Source organism: Terrapene carolina, unplaced genomic scaffold, assembly GCF_002925995.2.
Source record: "Terrapene carolina triunguis isolate 2854851 unplaced genomic scaffold, T_m_triunguis-2.0 Scaffold247, whole genome shotgun sequence".
NCBI lineage: Eukaryota > Metazoa > Chordata > Testudines > Emydidae > Terrapene > Terrapene triunguis.
This window is the reverse complement of record NW_020664598.1, coordinates 2,890,756-2,906,928: the sequence shown is the minus strand read 5'-3', so window position 1 is coordinate 2,906,928 and position 16,173 is coordinate 2,890,756. Positions and strand designations below refer to the sequence as shown.

General features: G+C 46.3%; 1 protein-coding gene across 2 annotated transcripts; it reads right to left on the bottom strand.

Moving 5' to 3' along the window:
- Positions 1–324: 324 nt before the first annotated feature.
- CBX6 (chromobox 6) lies at positions 325–14,748 on the bottom strand. 2 transcript variants are annotated; one of them, XM_024199638.3, is made up of 5 exons: positions 14,666–14,748; positions 14,504–14,547; positions 14,230–14,295; positions 14,031–14,097; positions 325–1,845 (listed from the first exon to the last, which is right to left on the bottom strand). In XM_024199638.3, the coding sequence occupies exons 1-5, from the start codon at positions 14,732–14,734 to the stop codon at positions 880–882; spliced, it is 1,212 nt and encodes a 403-aa protein (XP_024055406.1). In that variant the 5' UTR covers positions 14,735–14,748; the 3' UTR covers positions 325–879. The 2 variants fall into 2 exon arrangements, with proteins under 2 accessions (XP_024055406.1, XP_024055407.1); XM_024199639.3 differs by having other exon boundaries at positions 325–1,791.
- Between the last annotated feature and the right edge of the window lie 1,425 nt (positions 14,749–16,173).

Below are 16,173 nucleotides of genomic sequence, written 5' to 3'. Positions count from 1 at the left end.
AAGGCTTAGGAAGGGTACGGCATGCCTCAGACCCGAGCAAGTGCAAATGACGAACACGAGGAGGAAGATCCAGGCTGGAAGTGACAGGCCCAACAAAGCTGAGCAGACTGGAAGATCTGGAAGGGAAGGAGCAGAAGGGAGGAGGAAGGGCCCAGGTGGTCTCAAAGTGCCCATACAACTGCCAAGTTAGCACCACTAGTAAAAGCAAGAAGGAAGTGAGCCGGGGGCATGTGTTGTAGGGGTACAACCCCCCCACTCGGGCTCTGTTGCAATCTCGTTCTAGCCCTGATGCTTTACCTTCTGTTCCACCCCCCCACCCCCACCCCGACAGTGTCCCTCTCCCAGAGATACAGCCAGAGCTACTGAAGCTGGATCATAAGAGACAGCCATCCCATGCCACAGAGAAAGGAGAGGGTCAGAGCTGCCCTGGGAGAAGGCAGGGTGAAGAACTGGAGAAGTGGAAGAGTGTGTACACAGTGCAGGGCAGAGGGGGAGGGTGGGGGGAGCACAGCCCCTTTCAAATGCCTTATCCATCTCTCCAGTAGCAGGAGCTCCCCCATATCTTCAGAAAAGATGGGGGGGATCCTTCCCCACCCAGCCCCAACATACACACACCCTGTTGTCGCCCAGGCTCCATACCAGTTTGACAACATGTTCTTTGAAGACAAATGATCATTCCCCAGCCCAACCCCTTGCAGCTGTGACATCTGGGAACTTCAGACACCTCTGCCCTCCAACTCCCACCCCAGTCTCCGAGCAGAAAGAAAAAGAACCGGGGAAGGGGAGGGGGAGAGTAGGAGAAAACTAACAACAGCCATTCACACCATGACTTCTTCCAGCAGAGCCTCCCCTACCCCCCCAAAGCAGGGAGCCAACTTCTCACTTGCTGCCTCCTCCACCCGCTGCCACCTTCTCAAAATCCTCTGCGTTGCAGAACTCCTTGATGGTGACGGTCAGGAGATTGCTGGTGACATCTGTGACCACCACGTTGGAGCAGGGGGACATCTCGGGGCGCCAGTCGCCAGCCTCCTGCTCCGGGTCAGAAGAGGAGAGGGACGATGAGGGTGTCTGGCCCCCAGCACATCCCCCAGGGGGAGAGCGCTTGCTGGTGGCCGCTGATTCTGGTGGGATCGACAGGTCCAGGACCTCCGACTCGCGCCAGTCAGGGATGGCGGGGCTCAGGGTCTCGGGAAGCAGCTTTGGGGGAGAATCGTCTGGGTCGGAGGAGGAGTGAGGGGTAGGAGAGGGGCAGCCTGAGGAGCTGGAGCTGCGGGCATCGTAAGGGGTGGAGCCCATGATCAGCGCACAGGAGGCACCCTGTGAGCCCCCTGCCTCCATCTTGCCCTCCAGAGACGTGGCCGGTGCAGCAGATGGCTTGTTGTACAGTGAGAAGGTGCCGAACTTCATGTGGCGGATCTGGGTGCGGAGGATGCTCTCGCTGAACTTCTTACTCTTGCCAATGACACGGTTTCGTGAGGGGATCTTTGGCCGGGCCAGGCCCCCTCCTCCACTTGCAGCCTTTCCACCCTTGTCAATGACCTTGAGGTTGAGGATGATGCGGCTGCGTTTGGGCTCACGAGGCTTCACCTTGCGGTTGATGATGCGGACGGTCTCGGAGAAGGGCGAGACTGGAGGACGTATGCCAGCCCCCCCACCCACACCCCCGCTGTTCTGGGGGTCTGGGCGGGGCAAGGGGCGCCGGGACATCCGATGGCATCGCCGGATGTCTTTCTTGAGCCGGTGCACTGCGGCGCTGGAGTGCAGCTTGGGTGAGGAGGTGCTAGAGCCAGGCTTGACAGAGAAGTGTACATCCCCAATGTGAAGGGCCTCCGCCTGGGCCCGAGCCTGCGGTGGGGGGGGAGAGAGAAGAATGGAGTCAGAGATGACCTGAGATATGCCAGGCCTTGAATCGGGGGCACCTCAGCTTGGGGTGACAAGACCACATTAGAGGCACCCTGTCAGGAGCCAGAGAGCTACACCTCGTTTGTATACAAAATAATATTTAAATGAAGAAACAAATGCACAGGACCCTAGTACTAAGGTAACCCAGTGGTGAATGGCTGCCAGAAGCCCTCTCAGTGCCTGTTACAGCCCCTAGATATGGAGCCTTGGCTCTTTAGTTCAAGCTGTAGCAGCTCCTGCTTTAGCTCCAGAATCCCCCGTTCAATCCCTAATGCATCAGCCAAGATGGCAGCTCTGACACTTGCATCATCTTTGACAGATGAGAGAAACAACCTGCTGGTGTGTGTTCAGCAGCAATGAAAACAACCAACCAAGGAACTCAGAGCCACAGGAAAGGAACAGCAGACGTTGTCTGCAGACTGTTACTATCAATCACCATGAATGGCTCCTTCACAAACAAGGGAAGTTAGAGAAGGGCAGCCAGTCAGATTCTAGGACTTACCAAGGACTGCACTTTGAGGGAGTCTGAGACTAGGTCTACACTATGGACTTATGTCGGCAGAACTGCGTCGCTCAGGGGTGTGGAAAATCCTCACCCGAGTGACGCAGTTATACCGACCTTACCCCCTGTATAGACAGTGCTATATCTATGGGAGGGCTTCTCCTGTAGACAAAGCCACCATCTCTCAAGGAGGTGGAGTACCTACACTGACAGGAGAAGCGTTTCTGTCATCATAAGTAGCATCCTCACTAAGCGCTACAGCAGAACTGCATGTACAAGCATTTCCTTGACCTCCCCCTTCTTACATGCTCCCCTGAAAGAGGAGCACAAAGGAAAGTGCCCAGGGAGCCTGGTGCCAGAGATTCTAAAGCTATGCTCAATTGTAACTATACCCTGTCACCAGGAGAAGGTGCCAATCGTCCTAATAAGCATATGGTGGTTGCTGGTGGGGCTGAGCACCAAGAAGTTTATTTGGGGTGAGTAAGAACCCGAAAGCATGCTAGGCACTGTCTGAATGTAGGGAGCAGGGACTGTGTCCATAAGCTCACAATCATAGAATATCAGGGTTGGAAGGGACCTCAGGAAGTCATCTAGTCCAACCCCCTGCTCAAAGTAGGACCAATTCCCAACTAAATCATCCCAGCCAGGGCTTTGTCAAGCCTGACCTTAAAAACCTCTAAGGAAGGAGATTCCACCACCTCCCTAGGTAACCCATTCCAGTGCTTCACCACCCTCATAGTGAAAAAGTTTTTCCTAATATCCAACCTAAACCTCCCCCACTGCAACTTGAGACAATTACTCCTTGTTCTGTCATCAGGTACCACTGAGAACAGTCTAGATCCATCCTCTTTGGAACCCCCTTTCAGGTAGTTGAAATCAGCTATCAAATCCCCCCTCATTCTTCTCTTCTGCAGATTAAACAATCCCAGTTCCCTCAGCCTCTCTTCATAAGTCATGTGCTCCAGCCCCCTAAATAAATTAATGGAGATATCCTATCTCCTAGAACTGGAAGGGACCTTGAAAGATCATCGAGTCCAGCCCCCTGCCTTCACTAGGCAGGACCAAGTACTGATTTTGCCCCAGAGCCCTAAGTGGCCCCCTCAAGGATTGAACTCACAACCCTGGGTTTAGCAGGCCAATGCTCAAACCACTGAGCTATCCCTCCCAATCTAGAAGACAAACAAGATGAAAGATAGGGGAGAGGAATAAAGCAAGCAAGCAAAGTCCCCTCCAGACTATTAGTTGGTTAACTTCTTGTAGGTGTCATGGGAGAAATGGATCTTTAGGAAGGTTGATGGAGAAGGTAATGGTCTGATGGATACTGTGAGAGGAAAGTCTCAGATTCAAGGTTCAAAAAGATATTGGACATAGAATTATAGGAGTGGAAGGGACCACGAGAGGTCTTGTAGTCTATTCCCCTGTACTCAAGGCAGGACTAAGTATAGACCATCTCTGACAGTTGTTTGTCTAACCTGCTCTGTCACTGGAGATTTTTAAGAGATTCCACAACCTCCCTAAGCAATTTACTCCAGTGCTTAACCGCCCTGACAGTCAGGAAGTTTTTCCTAATGTCTAACCAACCTCACTTGCTGCAATTTAAGCTAATTGCTTCTTGTCCTATCCTCAGAGGTTAATGAGAACAATTTACCTCCCTTCTCCTTGTAACAACCTTTTATGTACTTGAAAACTAATGTCCCCCCTCAGTTTTCTCCAAACTAAACAAACCCATTTTTTTTTAATCTTCCCTCATAGGTCATGCTTTCTAGACCTTTATTCATTTTTATTGCTCTTCTCTGGACTTTCTCCAATTTGTCCACATCTTTCCTGAAACGTGGCCCCCAGAACTGCACATAGTACTCCAGTTAAGGCCTATTGAGAGCACAGCAGAGCGGAAGAATTACTTCTCGTGTCTTGCTTGCAACACTCCTGGTAATACAACCCAGAATGTTTGCTTTTTTTTGCAACAGTGTTTCACTGTTGACTCATATTTAGCTTGTGATCCACTATGCCCCCAGATCCCTTTCCGCAGTACTTCTTCCTAGGCAGTCATTTCCCATTTTGTATGCGTGCAACTGATTGTTCCTTCCTAAGTGGAGTACTTTGCATTTGTCCTTATTGAATTTCATCCTATTTACTTCAGACCATTTCTCCAGTTTGTCCAGATCATTTTGAATTTTAATCCTATTCTCCAAAGCACTTACAACCCCTCCCAGCTTGGTATCGTCTGCAAACTTTATAAGTGTACTCTCTATGCCATTATCTAAATCATTGATGAAGATATTGAACAGAACCGGACCCAGGACCAATCCCTGCAGGACCCCACTTGATATGCCCTTCCAGCTTGACTGTGAACCACTGATAACTACTCTCTGGGAACGGTTGTCCAATCAGTTATGCACCCCCTTATAGCAGCTCTATCTAGGTTGTATTTCCCTCATTTGTTTATGAGAAGGTCATGTGAGACAGTATCGAAAGCCTTATTAAAATCAAGATATACCACATCTACCACTTCCCCGCTATCCACAAGGCTCATTACCCTATCAAAGAAAGCTATTAGGTTTGTTCTTGATAAATCCACGCTGACTGTTACTTATCACCGTATTATCATCTAGGTATATGCGAACTGATTGCTTAATTATCTTTCCAGGTACTGAAGTTAAGCTGACTGGTCTGTACTCCCCTGGGTTGTCTGTATGGAGATCAAGAATATCTGGAGTTATCATAATTAATGACAATGCAAATTTTGGAAGGGATGTTAAACCTCATGTTTTAGGATTTTAGCCTAGTGTGTGTGTCAGGGCGGGGGGAGAGGGAGGGGAAAGAGGAGATTATCTCACACATGCCTGCTGCGGGGTCCCTACTCCTTCCTCTGAAACATCTGGTGCTGGTCACTGTCATAGACAGGATACTGGGCTAGAGGGACCTAGGGCAAGGGTAAGGGATAGCTCAGTGGTTTGAGCATTGGCCTGCTAAACCCAGGGTTGTGAGCTCAATCCTTGAGGGGGCCACTTAGGGATCTGGGGCAAAAATCAGTACTTGGTCCTGCTAGTGAAGGCAGGGGGCTGGACTTGATGACCCTTCGGGGTCCCTTCCAGTTCTCTGAGATGTATATCTCCATAATTTAATTTATTTAATCAATACGCGGACCACGGGCCAAATCCAGACCATCAGATGCTTTTGAACAGACTGCAAAAATCTTTTTATTTACTTATCATCATCTTACTGTGGTGTGAAAAATGTTTCTCTGGAGTCTGGACCTTGACTATACCTTGACAAAAAAATAATTAACTACCCCTGACCTAGGGTCTATTGTAGTTCCCGATGCAATTCTTATGTTCCTATTCCACCCCTAGGTTCCGATGCAATTCCTGTGTTCTTATTCTCCCTCTAAAAACCAGATTTGTCCTGCCCCTTCAGATGAGATATTTGTTTAACGTGACAGATTAAATAGTGAAAGTGTAGAAGCAGCACCTGCTTTTCTCAGAGGAAAAAAAAAAAAAAAAAAGAGCTGTTCTCCCCCCTCCTCCCCGATAAATGCATCAGGAGTCATATCTGCTAACGTTTGGGAAAAACGTTTTTAGTTCTTCTTAGTCCTGTACAGCCACGATGTCACTGGGAGAGTGAGCTGGAATTTACTCTGGCTCGTGCATCAGCAACAGGATTTTCTGCAGGGAGCTAATTACATTTTCATTTGTAAATTGAGATAGTCTGATCTGAAGACAACAAACACGGAACCCTACAGGGTAATTTTACACTTGATTTTCAGAGCAGAGTCACGCTTTAAATGGCGCCTTGCAAGGATAAGATGCCCGTACCCCTCTGAAACAGACTCTCCCTCATCCCAAATAGAGTCACTCTATAATTCCCTTGCCCCCAAAACCCAGCCATGGCCAGAAGTAACCAGACCTTTTGGCCCCACACCCGTTATTGCCTTCCAACTTAGAATCCATGATTCTTGTACCATCTAGTGACCACAGTGAGAACTGCAGTCCCCAGGACACAACATCCACTGTCTCACCTCGTCCTCCTGACACACACAAACACACACACAGAGCTCAGGACAGGTTCTGGGGAGCTAAGGTTTTAAGCTGCACTATTATCTCCTCTGCCATCACGCAGCTTGTACTGGACCTATAGCTCTCATCATGAGAATGGGGAGAACACGCTCAGAAACTTAGCAGCAGCACTTTAAAAGTCATCGAAGTGAGAAACCAAGACAGGGCTTATGAACCCACCCCAACTCCTTATATCTGATCCCAAAAGATTCCACTCCTGCTGACTTCCCCCACTCTGCCCACTTCAATCCCAAGTTATGACAACAACACAAGCTGCAGGAAGCCCCAAACCTCTCAAGCAGCCCTGCCATACAATAGGAGAAGTTGGGAATGGAGATTTGAGGGCACGTAGCTCATCTCTGGCTAATACAGGGCTGTTCCCTACAGTAAACTCTCCAGTGCTTTGTCTAGTCTAACTGTAAGCAGCTCCAGTGATGGATGGGGGCTTCTACTGCTTCATCTGGAAACGATTTCACAATCTAAAGGCTCATCTACACTAGATGTTTTATACCTGGAGTTAAACGATTATCAAATAACTCAAGGTGGTTAACGTGTTTAAGGCCAGTGTGGACACTCCCCAAATATTTATTCCAGGCCACAAGCCTGTGTTTATCCTCGGCAAAGGTTAAAAATCTCTAGCACAGACAAATCCTAACAGATTTCACTGTCAGGAATGACGTCCTAATACGCATCCAGAGTTTCTTTTGGCTCAGACTCATCCATTATTCCATGCCCTATGTGCCTTACACTACAGCACAGATATTCAGATTCCTAACCCAAAGAGCCTACAGTCTAGTATGCTTCAATAGCTCTTTGAACCCAAATAAATCCTCACTCTTTTCCTCACCATTTAAATACATACAGATGGTTGTGGTTCTCTTCAGACATCTTTTAACCAAGCTATTCTGGTCGATATTTTACTTTGAATCTGTGTCTTGTCTCACACATCATTATCACAGCCCCTCAAGCATTTTTATTGCTCTTCTCTGAACTCCCTCCAGTTTGGGATTATCTAGTGGTGTGGTGCGGTGCAGGGAACAACATATCTTATTCCAAGTGAACTGAAGCCATACAATGAGGGATTATTAAATCCGTGATAGCTGGCATGAATCCCTCTGCACAGCAAATCTATAAAATCCCTTGTCTTTTCTGCCACTACATAACACTAATCTGATGTCTAATTTGCTTTTCACTATCACACCATGGTATGTGTGTCTCTCTTTTAAAAGTATTTCTGCTCTCAAAGTTTCTTTTGCTCATTGAATACTTGTGTCCCAGATTACTTCCTATCCCAGAAGCACTTGTCTGTATTTTTCCTGGTTGAATCCATTTCTTATTTCCTGCCCATATTTTATTTCCCTACCCTCATGACACCTTTTTATTTTACTATCCTATGAATGGAATTAACATGCTGGTTTTCTCCTCTGATAGATTTACAACAAATAGGCTAAAATGGAACCTAACACTCCCTCCAACTCAATACGCTGCTGTTAATCATTGCTTAGTTTACATTCTTTGCGATGCTTAGCAATTCATGTTAGAGTACACATACCCAAGTCAGCTTGAATTCATTTTTCAAGTAAAGTTTCAAGAAACAATATCAAATGCTTTCGCAAAAATCCAGATGTTCCAACTACCGTGTTCCTTCCAGCCACTATAGTTCAGTAATTCTACCAAATATGTGATCAAGTTTGTCAGATATCATTTACAAATGCTCCTCTCTTCCCCCTGAAAGTTGATAGTTTTGCTGACCCATTCATTTTCTCCTCCCACTCCTGGCTATGTGCCTGCTTCCCTCTATACCGAGAACTACCTCCCAATCCCAGTTTACAAAGTCTTCTTCCCACTCAAATCTCTGCAAGAAACACACTTCTCCCTGCTGAAAGCTCAGTTCTTCTATGGTGCTCATGAATTGTAAGGGTTCATAGTTTAAGACAATAAAAGTTGATCCTTTCTCTGAACTTCACAAGTGCATCTTAAATGCCTCCTTCAGATGGTAAATTCCTTGGAGCAGGAACTGTCTTTACCTTTGTGACTTTAGTGTGGAAGATGTGCTCAGTGCCGTACATAGAATACCCTGTTTACTGATCACGGTTCCGTTTTCACCAAGATGAAACAGTCTGCAAACATCTAGAGATTTTGTTCTCGTTTAACAGAGAACGAAGGTTGACTTACAGCACAGTAATTGCTAGGATCACTTTTTTTCCTTCTTTTGGAAATCTGTATCACATTTGCTCAGCCTCCTAATGAATTCTCATCCACTAGCACCTCCCTACTTCTGTTCTTTTTTAAATAATATTGCTAGTGATCTAACAAATAATTTCATCAGTTCCTTCCCTTCACACTCTAGGACACACATACTGAAGACAGGGTGATAAGTACATATTTAAGTTCCCCACAAATCTTACTTTACCTAATTTATGTCAATAACTCTACAAATAGGAAGTAATAAAGACCTTGGATGCAACTCTTTTCTTGTTTTGATTCAAAATAAAACATTTCAGTAGCTCTGCCGTATTTACACGATTCCCCCTGTTTATTAGTGCATCTGCTTTGTCTTGTACTCCCCCCTCAAATAATATACACCGCTACCTTGATATAACGTGACCCGATATAACACGAATTTGGATATAACACGGTAAAGCAGTGCTCCGGGGGGGCGGGGCTGCGCACTCCGGTGGATCAAAGCAAGTTCAATATAACGCGGTTTCACCTATAATGCGGTAAGATTTTTTTTGGCTCCCGAGGACAGCGTTATATCGAGGTAGAGGTGTATTTATAAGAGCCCTTATTTCCCCTTTCACCTCTTTGGCTAACATTCTGCCTTGTTTTACTGCCTGTCTATTCTGCAACCTTTAGCTGACAGAGCAACAGCAAGCTGTGCTCCTAAGCAACGCTACCATAAACTGTGTTTTCCCATTGGAGGAGAAATGAATGCTATGAGGGAACAAATTTCAATTTCAACCTGCTGACGGGTAATTTATGAACAGGGAGATCAAAAGCGGAGTTTGAGGGGGAAAGTTGCTTAACACCATGTTGCGCCTCCCTCCACTTCAGTTTACAGACCAAATTAGGTCTTGCAAGCAGCAAGAGGGAAATCCCCTATTGTGCAGGGCAAGTGCAGTCTATTACTGCACGCTCTCGATTACTACCTCTTCCTCCATTAACACCCTCCAATCATTACCTTAAAGTGACTGAGAATAGAGATCTCTGCAAGCTGAGCACGAGGGTCAGGGACATGTCCTCCAATAGCACATGCATGACCTTAAGGAGCTGCATGTGACCCCTGAATTTGCCAAGCCAATAAAGCTGTGAGGAAAGAAGTAGGCCAGGGAGGTGGGAGAGGAAGACAAAAGTTGCATGCAAAATGTGGGACAGTTACTGTGTCTCTATTACCCTGCATGAGCTTCCATTTTCCCCCAGACTGAATCTTATTGTTATTTCCTATCTATATATTTTTAAACCCTCAAGAAACCTGCTACAGACAAGGTCTATCAGAGATGTCACATTAATAAAGATTGGAAAGGACTGTCCCACATCAGCCACTCCAAATTCCCCTCCCAAAGCAACAACTTATGTTTTCCATAAGTTAGTCTCACCTTACAGGCTATCGCGTGCCATGATCCCCCCCCTGCAAATAAACTCATCTTCTGAGCTTGAGCTCTTCATCCATGGGAAAGTTTGACTCGAATATCCAGGGAATACAGCTAAACCTCCTACCCAAAATACTGCAACTGAAGCCCACACTTTCAGTCCTGCCATCCAGGATGCAAGAGCTTGTTAGTGATATCATAAACACAGGTGTGATATCCCTTAGCGATCTGATAGAAAAGCCAAGCATTAGAAGTCTGACTTAAGGCACCAATGGCTAGATTTACAAAACAATCAGGTGCCTGAAGATGCAGATAGGCACCTAGTGGGATTTTCAGAAGTGCCCAAACAGCTTAGGCACATAACTCAAATCAAAGAGTAATTCCTTTGTAAATCTGGCTCCAAATCAGTATTAAGGTAACTAAATAAATAAGCAAACGGAATTTCAAATCAGGGCACTTATTTAGATGCTGTAATATGGATTTAGAAACCTAACTTTAAACACCACATTTGAAAATCTTGGTCAGAAACATTATATATGAAACCATTCATTACGAGTGCGCGCTAGCCTTTTAAAACCAGTCGTGGTTTGGTTCCGTATTTAATCTCCATGCCTTCCCGTTCTAATCGGTTGAGTTTGCAAGTCAAAAAGAATATTGTTCTAACTGCCAGCTCTGCAAACTCCCCCGGGGACCCAAGAGTCAAGTTTCTCCCCCATGCTTCAGAAGTCCTCATCGGCAAGAGATTCTGCAGTCAAAAGAACTGACAACATGTTTAATGTGTGAGACAGAACAGAACCCTGCTTCTCCTCCTGTAGTGGCATCAGTCCTGCAGGATTAACAGGAGTCAAAACCTTGGCTTTGGCAGTCAGAAAGCTAGGACTTCAATACAAAGGACTGAAGGGCCACTTTTAGCAGATTTTTCTAACTGAAATCATATTGCAAAGTTTCCTCAAAAAGTTTGGACAAGTTCATATGGTACTAAACCAAAAGAGAGTTATTTCTTGCTGTCTAGTCGGGGTGTTATTTTTAGGGCTGGATCAGAAGTCAAAGACACCAGCAACTAAGGCAAGTCCCCAGCACAACCTCATCTCACCAGACCTCCTCCCCAGAGGGAGACGCCAGCAGCTCCTGCCCTACTCAGTGCTCCCCACAGCGAGGCATCAACCTACCAGTGGTGGTTTTTTGTTCCACACTTCACCCTCTTCTCCAGCGTGTCAAGCTAACTACAAGCACAAGTCAGAGGTTTTCAGTAACAGTCAAGTAGATTTCAAGAGTTGGTGGGGAAAAGAATTAAGGCAAGTCAAGACACCAGGGAAGAAATATTGTTAGTTGTGGTGGTGTTTAAGAAATTATAGGAATGCTTATCTCTTGAAGTGTCAATGATTTGTGTCCCCCACCCCCAATATTTTTTAAAAATAGAAAACCATTAACTAGAAATCTAATCAATTTAGACAGTAAGTTAGAAGTAAGGTAGATTCAGAATCTACACACGTTTCTGAGATGCCCTGCCAGCTTTTTGTGACTTTACAATCACATTTTGCTATATATACTATTACACATTTAAATTTTTTAATGAAATGTTTCCCTTCCATGTTGCTGTGTCCCACACAGACAGAAGAGGAAACCAACTGACCATTCAGGGAAACTGATTAGAGTTGTCAAATACTCAATGTAAATAAAGAAGCAAAAATTAGAATGTTTCTTTTCAGATTTCAAGTGTTACAAGTAATAGTAGGTTAAAAAATTCAAGCAGAAGTGTTATTTTTAAGTCAATAGTGTCACCCTAAGCTTTCCTCTGCATTATTGGACTCCCAAACGCAAGAAGATCTAAAGCATAAGTGTCAGAGATAAAAACTGACTATAGAGTGAAACTGACTAGCTCAGTTTCACTGAGTGAAGAGTAAAAAGAAACACACCCATTAGTGGGGAAAGCAAACAGATTTTTATCATTTTCAGTTTTTAATTACGGCAAGAGTAATAATGTAGGCAAGGTGTGTGTGTTGGGGGGGGGGAGAGGGCACGAGAGGGGGGATGTTCCAATCACCACCACTGCTTCCTAAAATTTTTCAAAGAGCTCCCCAATTTTTACCAGGGCATCCAGAAAACCCCAGGAAGATTCTCCCCACAATTTTTAAACTATTTCTGTGGTCCTCCCATATGCTGTATCTTTCCAAAGAAGATAACGGGGGCATCCTATTGCAGTGGTTCTCAACTTTCCAGAATACTGTACACCTTGAAGGAGTCTGATTTGTCTTGTGTACCCCCAAGTTTCACCTCACTTAAAAACTACTTGCTTACAAAATCAGACATAAAAATACAAGAGTGTCACAGCCACTATTGCTGAAAAATTGCTTACATTCTCATTTTTACCATACAATTATAAAATAAATCAACTGGAATATAAATATTGTACTTACATTTCAGTGTATAGTAGATAGACAATGACTTGTTTATACTGCTCTGTATGAAATTTTAGTTTGTACTGACTTTGCTAGTGCTTTTTATGTAGCCTGTTGTAAAACTAGGCAAATATCTAGAGGAGTCGATGTACCCCCTGGAAGACCTTGGAGTACCCCCAGGAATATGCATACCCTGGTTGAGAACCACTGTCCTATTGCACAGAACTTTGAGTGCTGCCACTTAGCACTTCACTTATGTTTCAACAGAGCTTTGAAGATGTGAAGCCTCTCAACACTCCTATGAGGCAGGAAAGCAAAGTATTAACCCCATTTTACAGATGGGGAAAGCAGACACAAAAATGTAAAGTCACTTGCCTAAATCGCATGAGTCAATGCCTGAGATAGGAGTATTAGATGCATTACTAAATCACCCATCTCCATAGCATCTGGGTATCAGATTAGACCAGAACTGAGAAATTCCTGACTCCCCATGCAAATTTGTTTTAAATACACTGGATGATATTCTGGCACCTCCATTCATTTATGATCCAGGATTGGGATTGTTAGGGGAGCAATAATGCAATAAATTGGTCTACAGGGTGTCACTCAGAAAGCAGAATATGCTGGTGCACTGCCACCGTTTCTGCCGCCCTAGGCGGCGGGAAGTCCCGCCCTGAAATGCCGCCCCCCACAGAGGCAGCAGAAGGTCCTGCCGCCGAAATACCGCCGCAGTTGCCGCCCCCCAAATTGTAGTGCCCTAGGTCGCCTAATGGGTTGCGCTGGCCCTGAAAATATGGCAGATACTAACTCTTACCGGAAAAATCTGTTAACTTCTGCTACAAAGGTCACCACCACCAGATTTTAAAAGGAGAAAACTGGGGACTCTGCCTTTTTTTTTTTTTTTAAGTCTTCCCTGTGAGACAAAACATGACTATGCATGAAGAAACAGATATGGAAATGACACTGTCATTGGGGATGAAGTGGAGTCTTTAACTATGCCATGAAGAGGTAGAGTTACTCCATGAATTCCAGAACAAGCAGCGAGCCTCAAAGGACCACCAATATAGCACCTGGGGGCATCTAGCATACTGACATGTGAAGAGGAGGGGAGGCAGCATCAGGACCCTTGTCATATCTAAAAAAAAACCAACTACAAAACCTTTTCATAGCCACTAAGTATGCTGCTATATTATCACATACAGACCAAAGGGGAAGGGGGGGGCGGCGACGATGACGAATGAAATACCACTGTGGTGGGGAGAGAGAGCAGGTAGATGTGGGGGACAAACATCTGGGAGTGGATGGGGGGGAAGGAAAGAAGAAGATTGACAAGAAGAGAACATCCCCACAAACACGTGCTCACACACCCCAACTTTTACTATCCCATTGGTGATAATCCCTCCCTACCCCAAGCAGCATCTCATGCACTTACGTCTAGTCCCCCCTTTTATTTAGTTGTATCAGACCCCCAGACTAAGGAAGGCCCAAGTCATTTGAGAGTTACGTACCTCCAAGAGTCGACAGGCAGCGGGATTTTGGATACATCTAACTGGGCCTAAGTTATTTAAATAAGAGTTACCTTCAGGAGGAAAGTTTTAGGCTTGGGTCCTCTCTTCTTGGGCCCATACAGCTCACGCTCTCGTTCCCTTTAGGGAGTCAAATTTTAGAAAGTTAAACTTTTTCTTAAGGGAAAAAAAAAAAAAACCACACACACATACATTTTTTTGGTGTAGCTCAGATGTCAAATAAACAAATGTGCTTTCCCCTATTAAACTCACTTCTGCTCAAAGGCTGCAATAAGTCGGGAGTCCAGGATGTTCTCTTCAGGTTCCCAAGTGCTGTACCTGCCAAGGCACAACAAAATAAACAAAACACGAACACCCGCATAAAAAAGGAGAAGGGGGGGAGAGGAGGCAACCCCAGAGTACAGTTTGCGGGCATGGAAAAGGGATGCATATCTCAGAGCAGATTTGGGGAAAAACCCTTTACACACACATATACACACGCGCGCGCTCACACACACACACACGGAGAAATACTCAAACAACTCACTTGATGGCCCAGCCTTTCCATTTCACCAGGTACTCGATGCGCCCCTGCAAAACACAGATGGGGGGGGGGGAGGAAAGAGAGAGGGAGGGAGGATTAGCGAAATGGCCATTGCAACAAACCCACGGCAGCGGGGGGCCGGGGCCAGGCTGGGCGGCTGCTCACCTTTCGGATCCGCCGCTTGATGATGGATTCGGCCGCGAACACTCGCTCCCCCACTGCAGACAGCTCCATCTTGCTCAGCAGCAGCACCCACAGCCCATAATAATCCCGCCCGCTTCTCCCTCCTTCCCTCCCCCCTTCTCAGGCTGCCGCCACCGCCGCCGCTGCTACTCGGGCTGCACCGGCTCGCGCACGCTCACGCTCGCTCTCCGGCCGCGCGGCAGCACGTGACCTCCCTCCTCTCTTTCTCCCCCTCCCCCGTGCACCGTTACCAGGGTCTCCCCGGCGGCGGTTGCTAGGAAAAAAAAAGGAGGGCGCAGGCGCGCGGGCTCTTAAAGGCACCGCGCGCGCGGGCTGCAGGGAGGGAGGCGCGAGCTGGGTCGCTGCTTGGGCGGCAAAGCGCAGGGCCGGGGAAGAGGCCTGGGGGTGCAAAGAGCAGGGCAAAGCACAGGGGCTTGGAGTGTAAACGCGCTGAGAGGGGGGGGGACAGTTTTAGATATACAGCCCCCCTCCCTCCGCTCCTGGCTGCTGTGAACCGGTTGCCAATGGGGCTGCCTTCCCACCAAGAGATCCCGGATCCCAGGGTCAAGGGGGCAGGTGTGTGGACAGTCCCTGCCCATCCCATCAGTGCAGTTCGAGGGACCTGCCGATAGCACGTTGCTCAGGAAAGGTCTGGACACAGCTCAAGATAACAAGACTAGCCCAAGTTATAAGTAAGGCATCAAAGAACCAAAACATGTTTGGGAAAGGATGGAAACGCCCATGCTTCAAGACATAAGCTGCCCACTGAAGAATGGGGGCCAGGAAGAAAGTTTCCCTGAGATCAGGTTATCCTATAACACCCACCACAGGGTTTCTTTCCCTTTCTCCTGAAGCAGCAGCTAGTGCTGGCCACTGCCAGGGACAGAATGCTGCACTACATGGACCACTGGTCTGACCCACCCTGGCAGTTCCTTTCCCATTGTCCTTTTCTCATAGTTAAAGCCCATTTTCCTACTGCACAGCAGGTGAGACCTAACCATGTTCCCTTGAACTAGCCAAGGTTCTAGTTTGATTCTTGAAGCACAATTAGGTCCCATCGGCTCTGTTACACTCACTATTCTGTTTGAAATCAATAGGGTGCTCAGAATTAGAGCTTATCTACACACAGTTGTACCACTATAACTATACCACTATTGGTAAAGCAGTAACAGCCACTACTGTGGATGTAATTATAGCTGCCTAAGGGTGCTATACTCCTATAGCTTATTCCCATATGGAAAGGGGAATAAGCTTTGCCATATATGTATCTTTATGCGAGTATAATTGCATTCATGCTATGAGTTGTACCATATAACTTAACTGAAATAATTAAGTGTGTAAATCTGTATTATATTGGTACAAAAACTGTAGACCAGGACAGTGGGTGGGTGTGTTTCACCTCAATATACAAAGAAGCAGAGATAGTCCTAGGCTCAAACAATGCAAATGACCTCTTGAGGTCCTGCATTTTTAGAGGGTCCTCCCCCCCA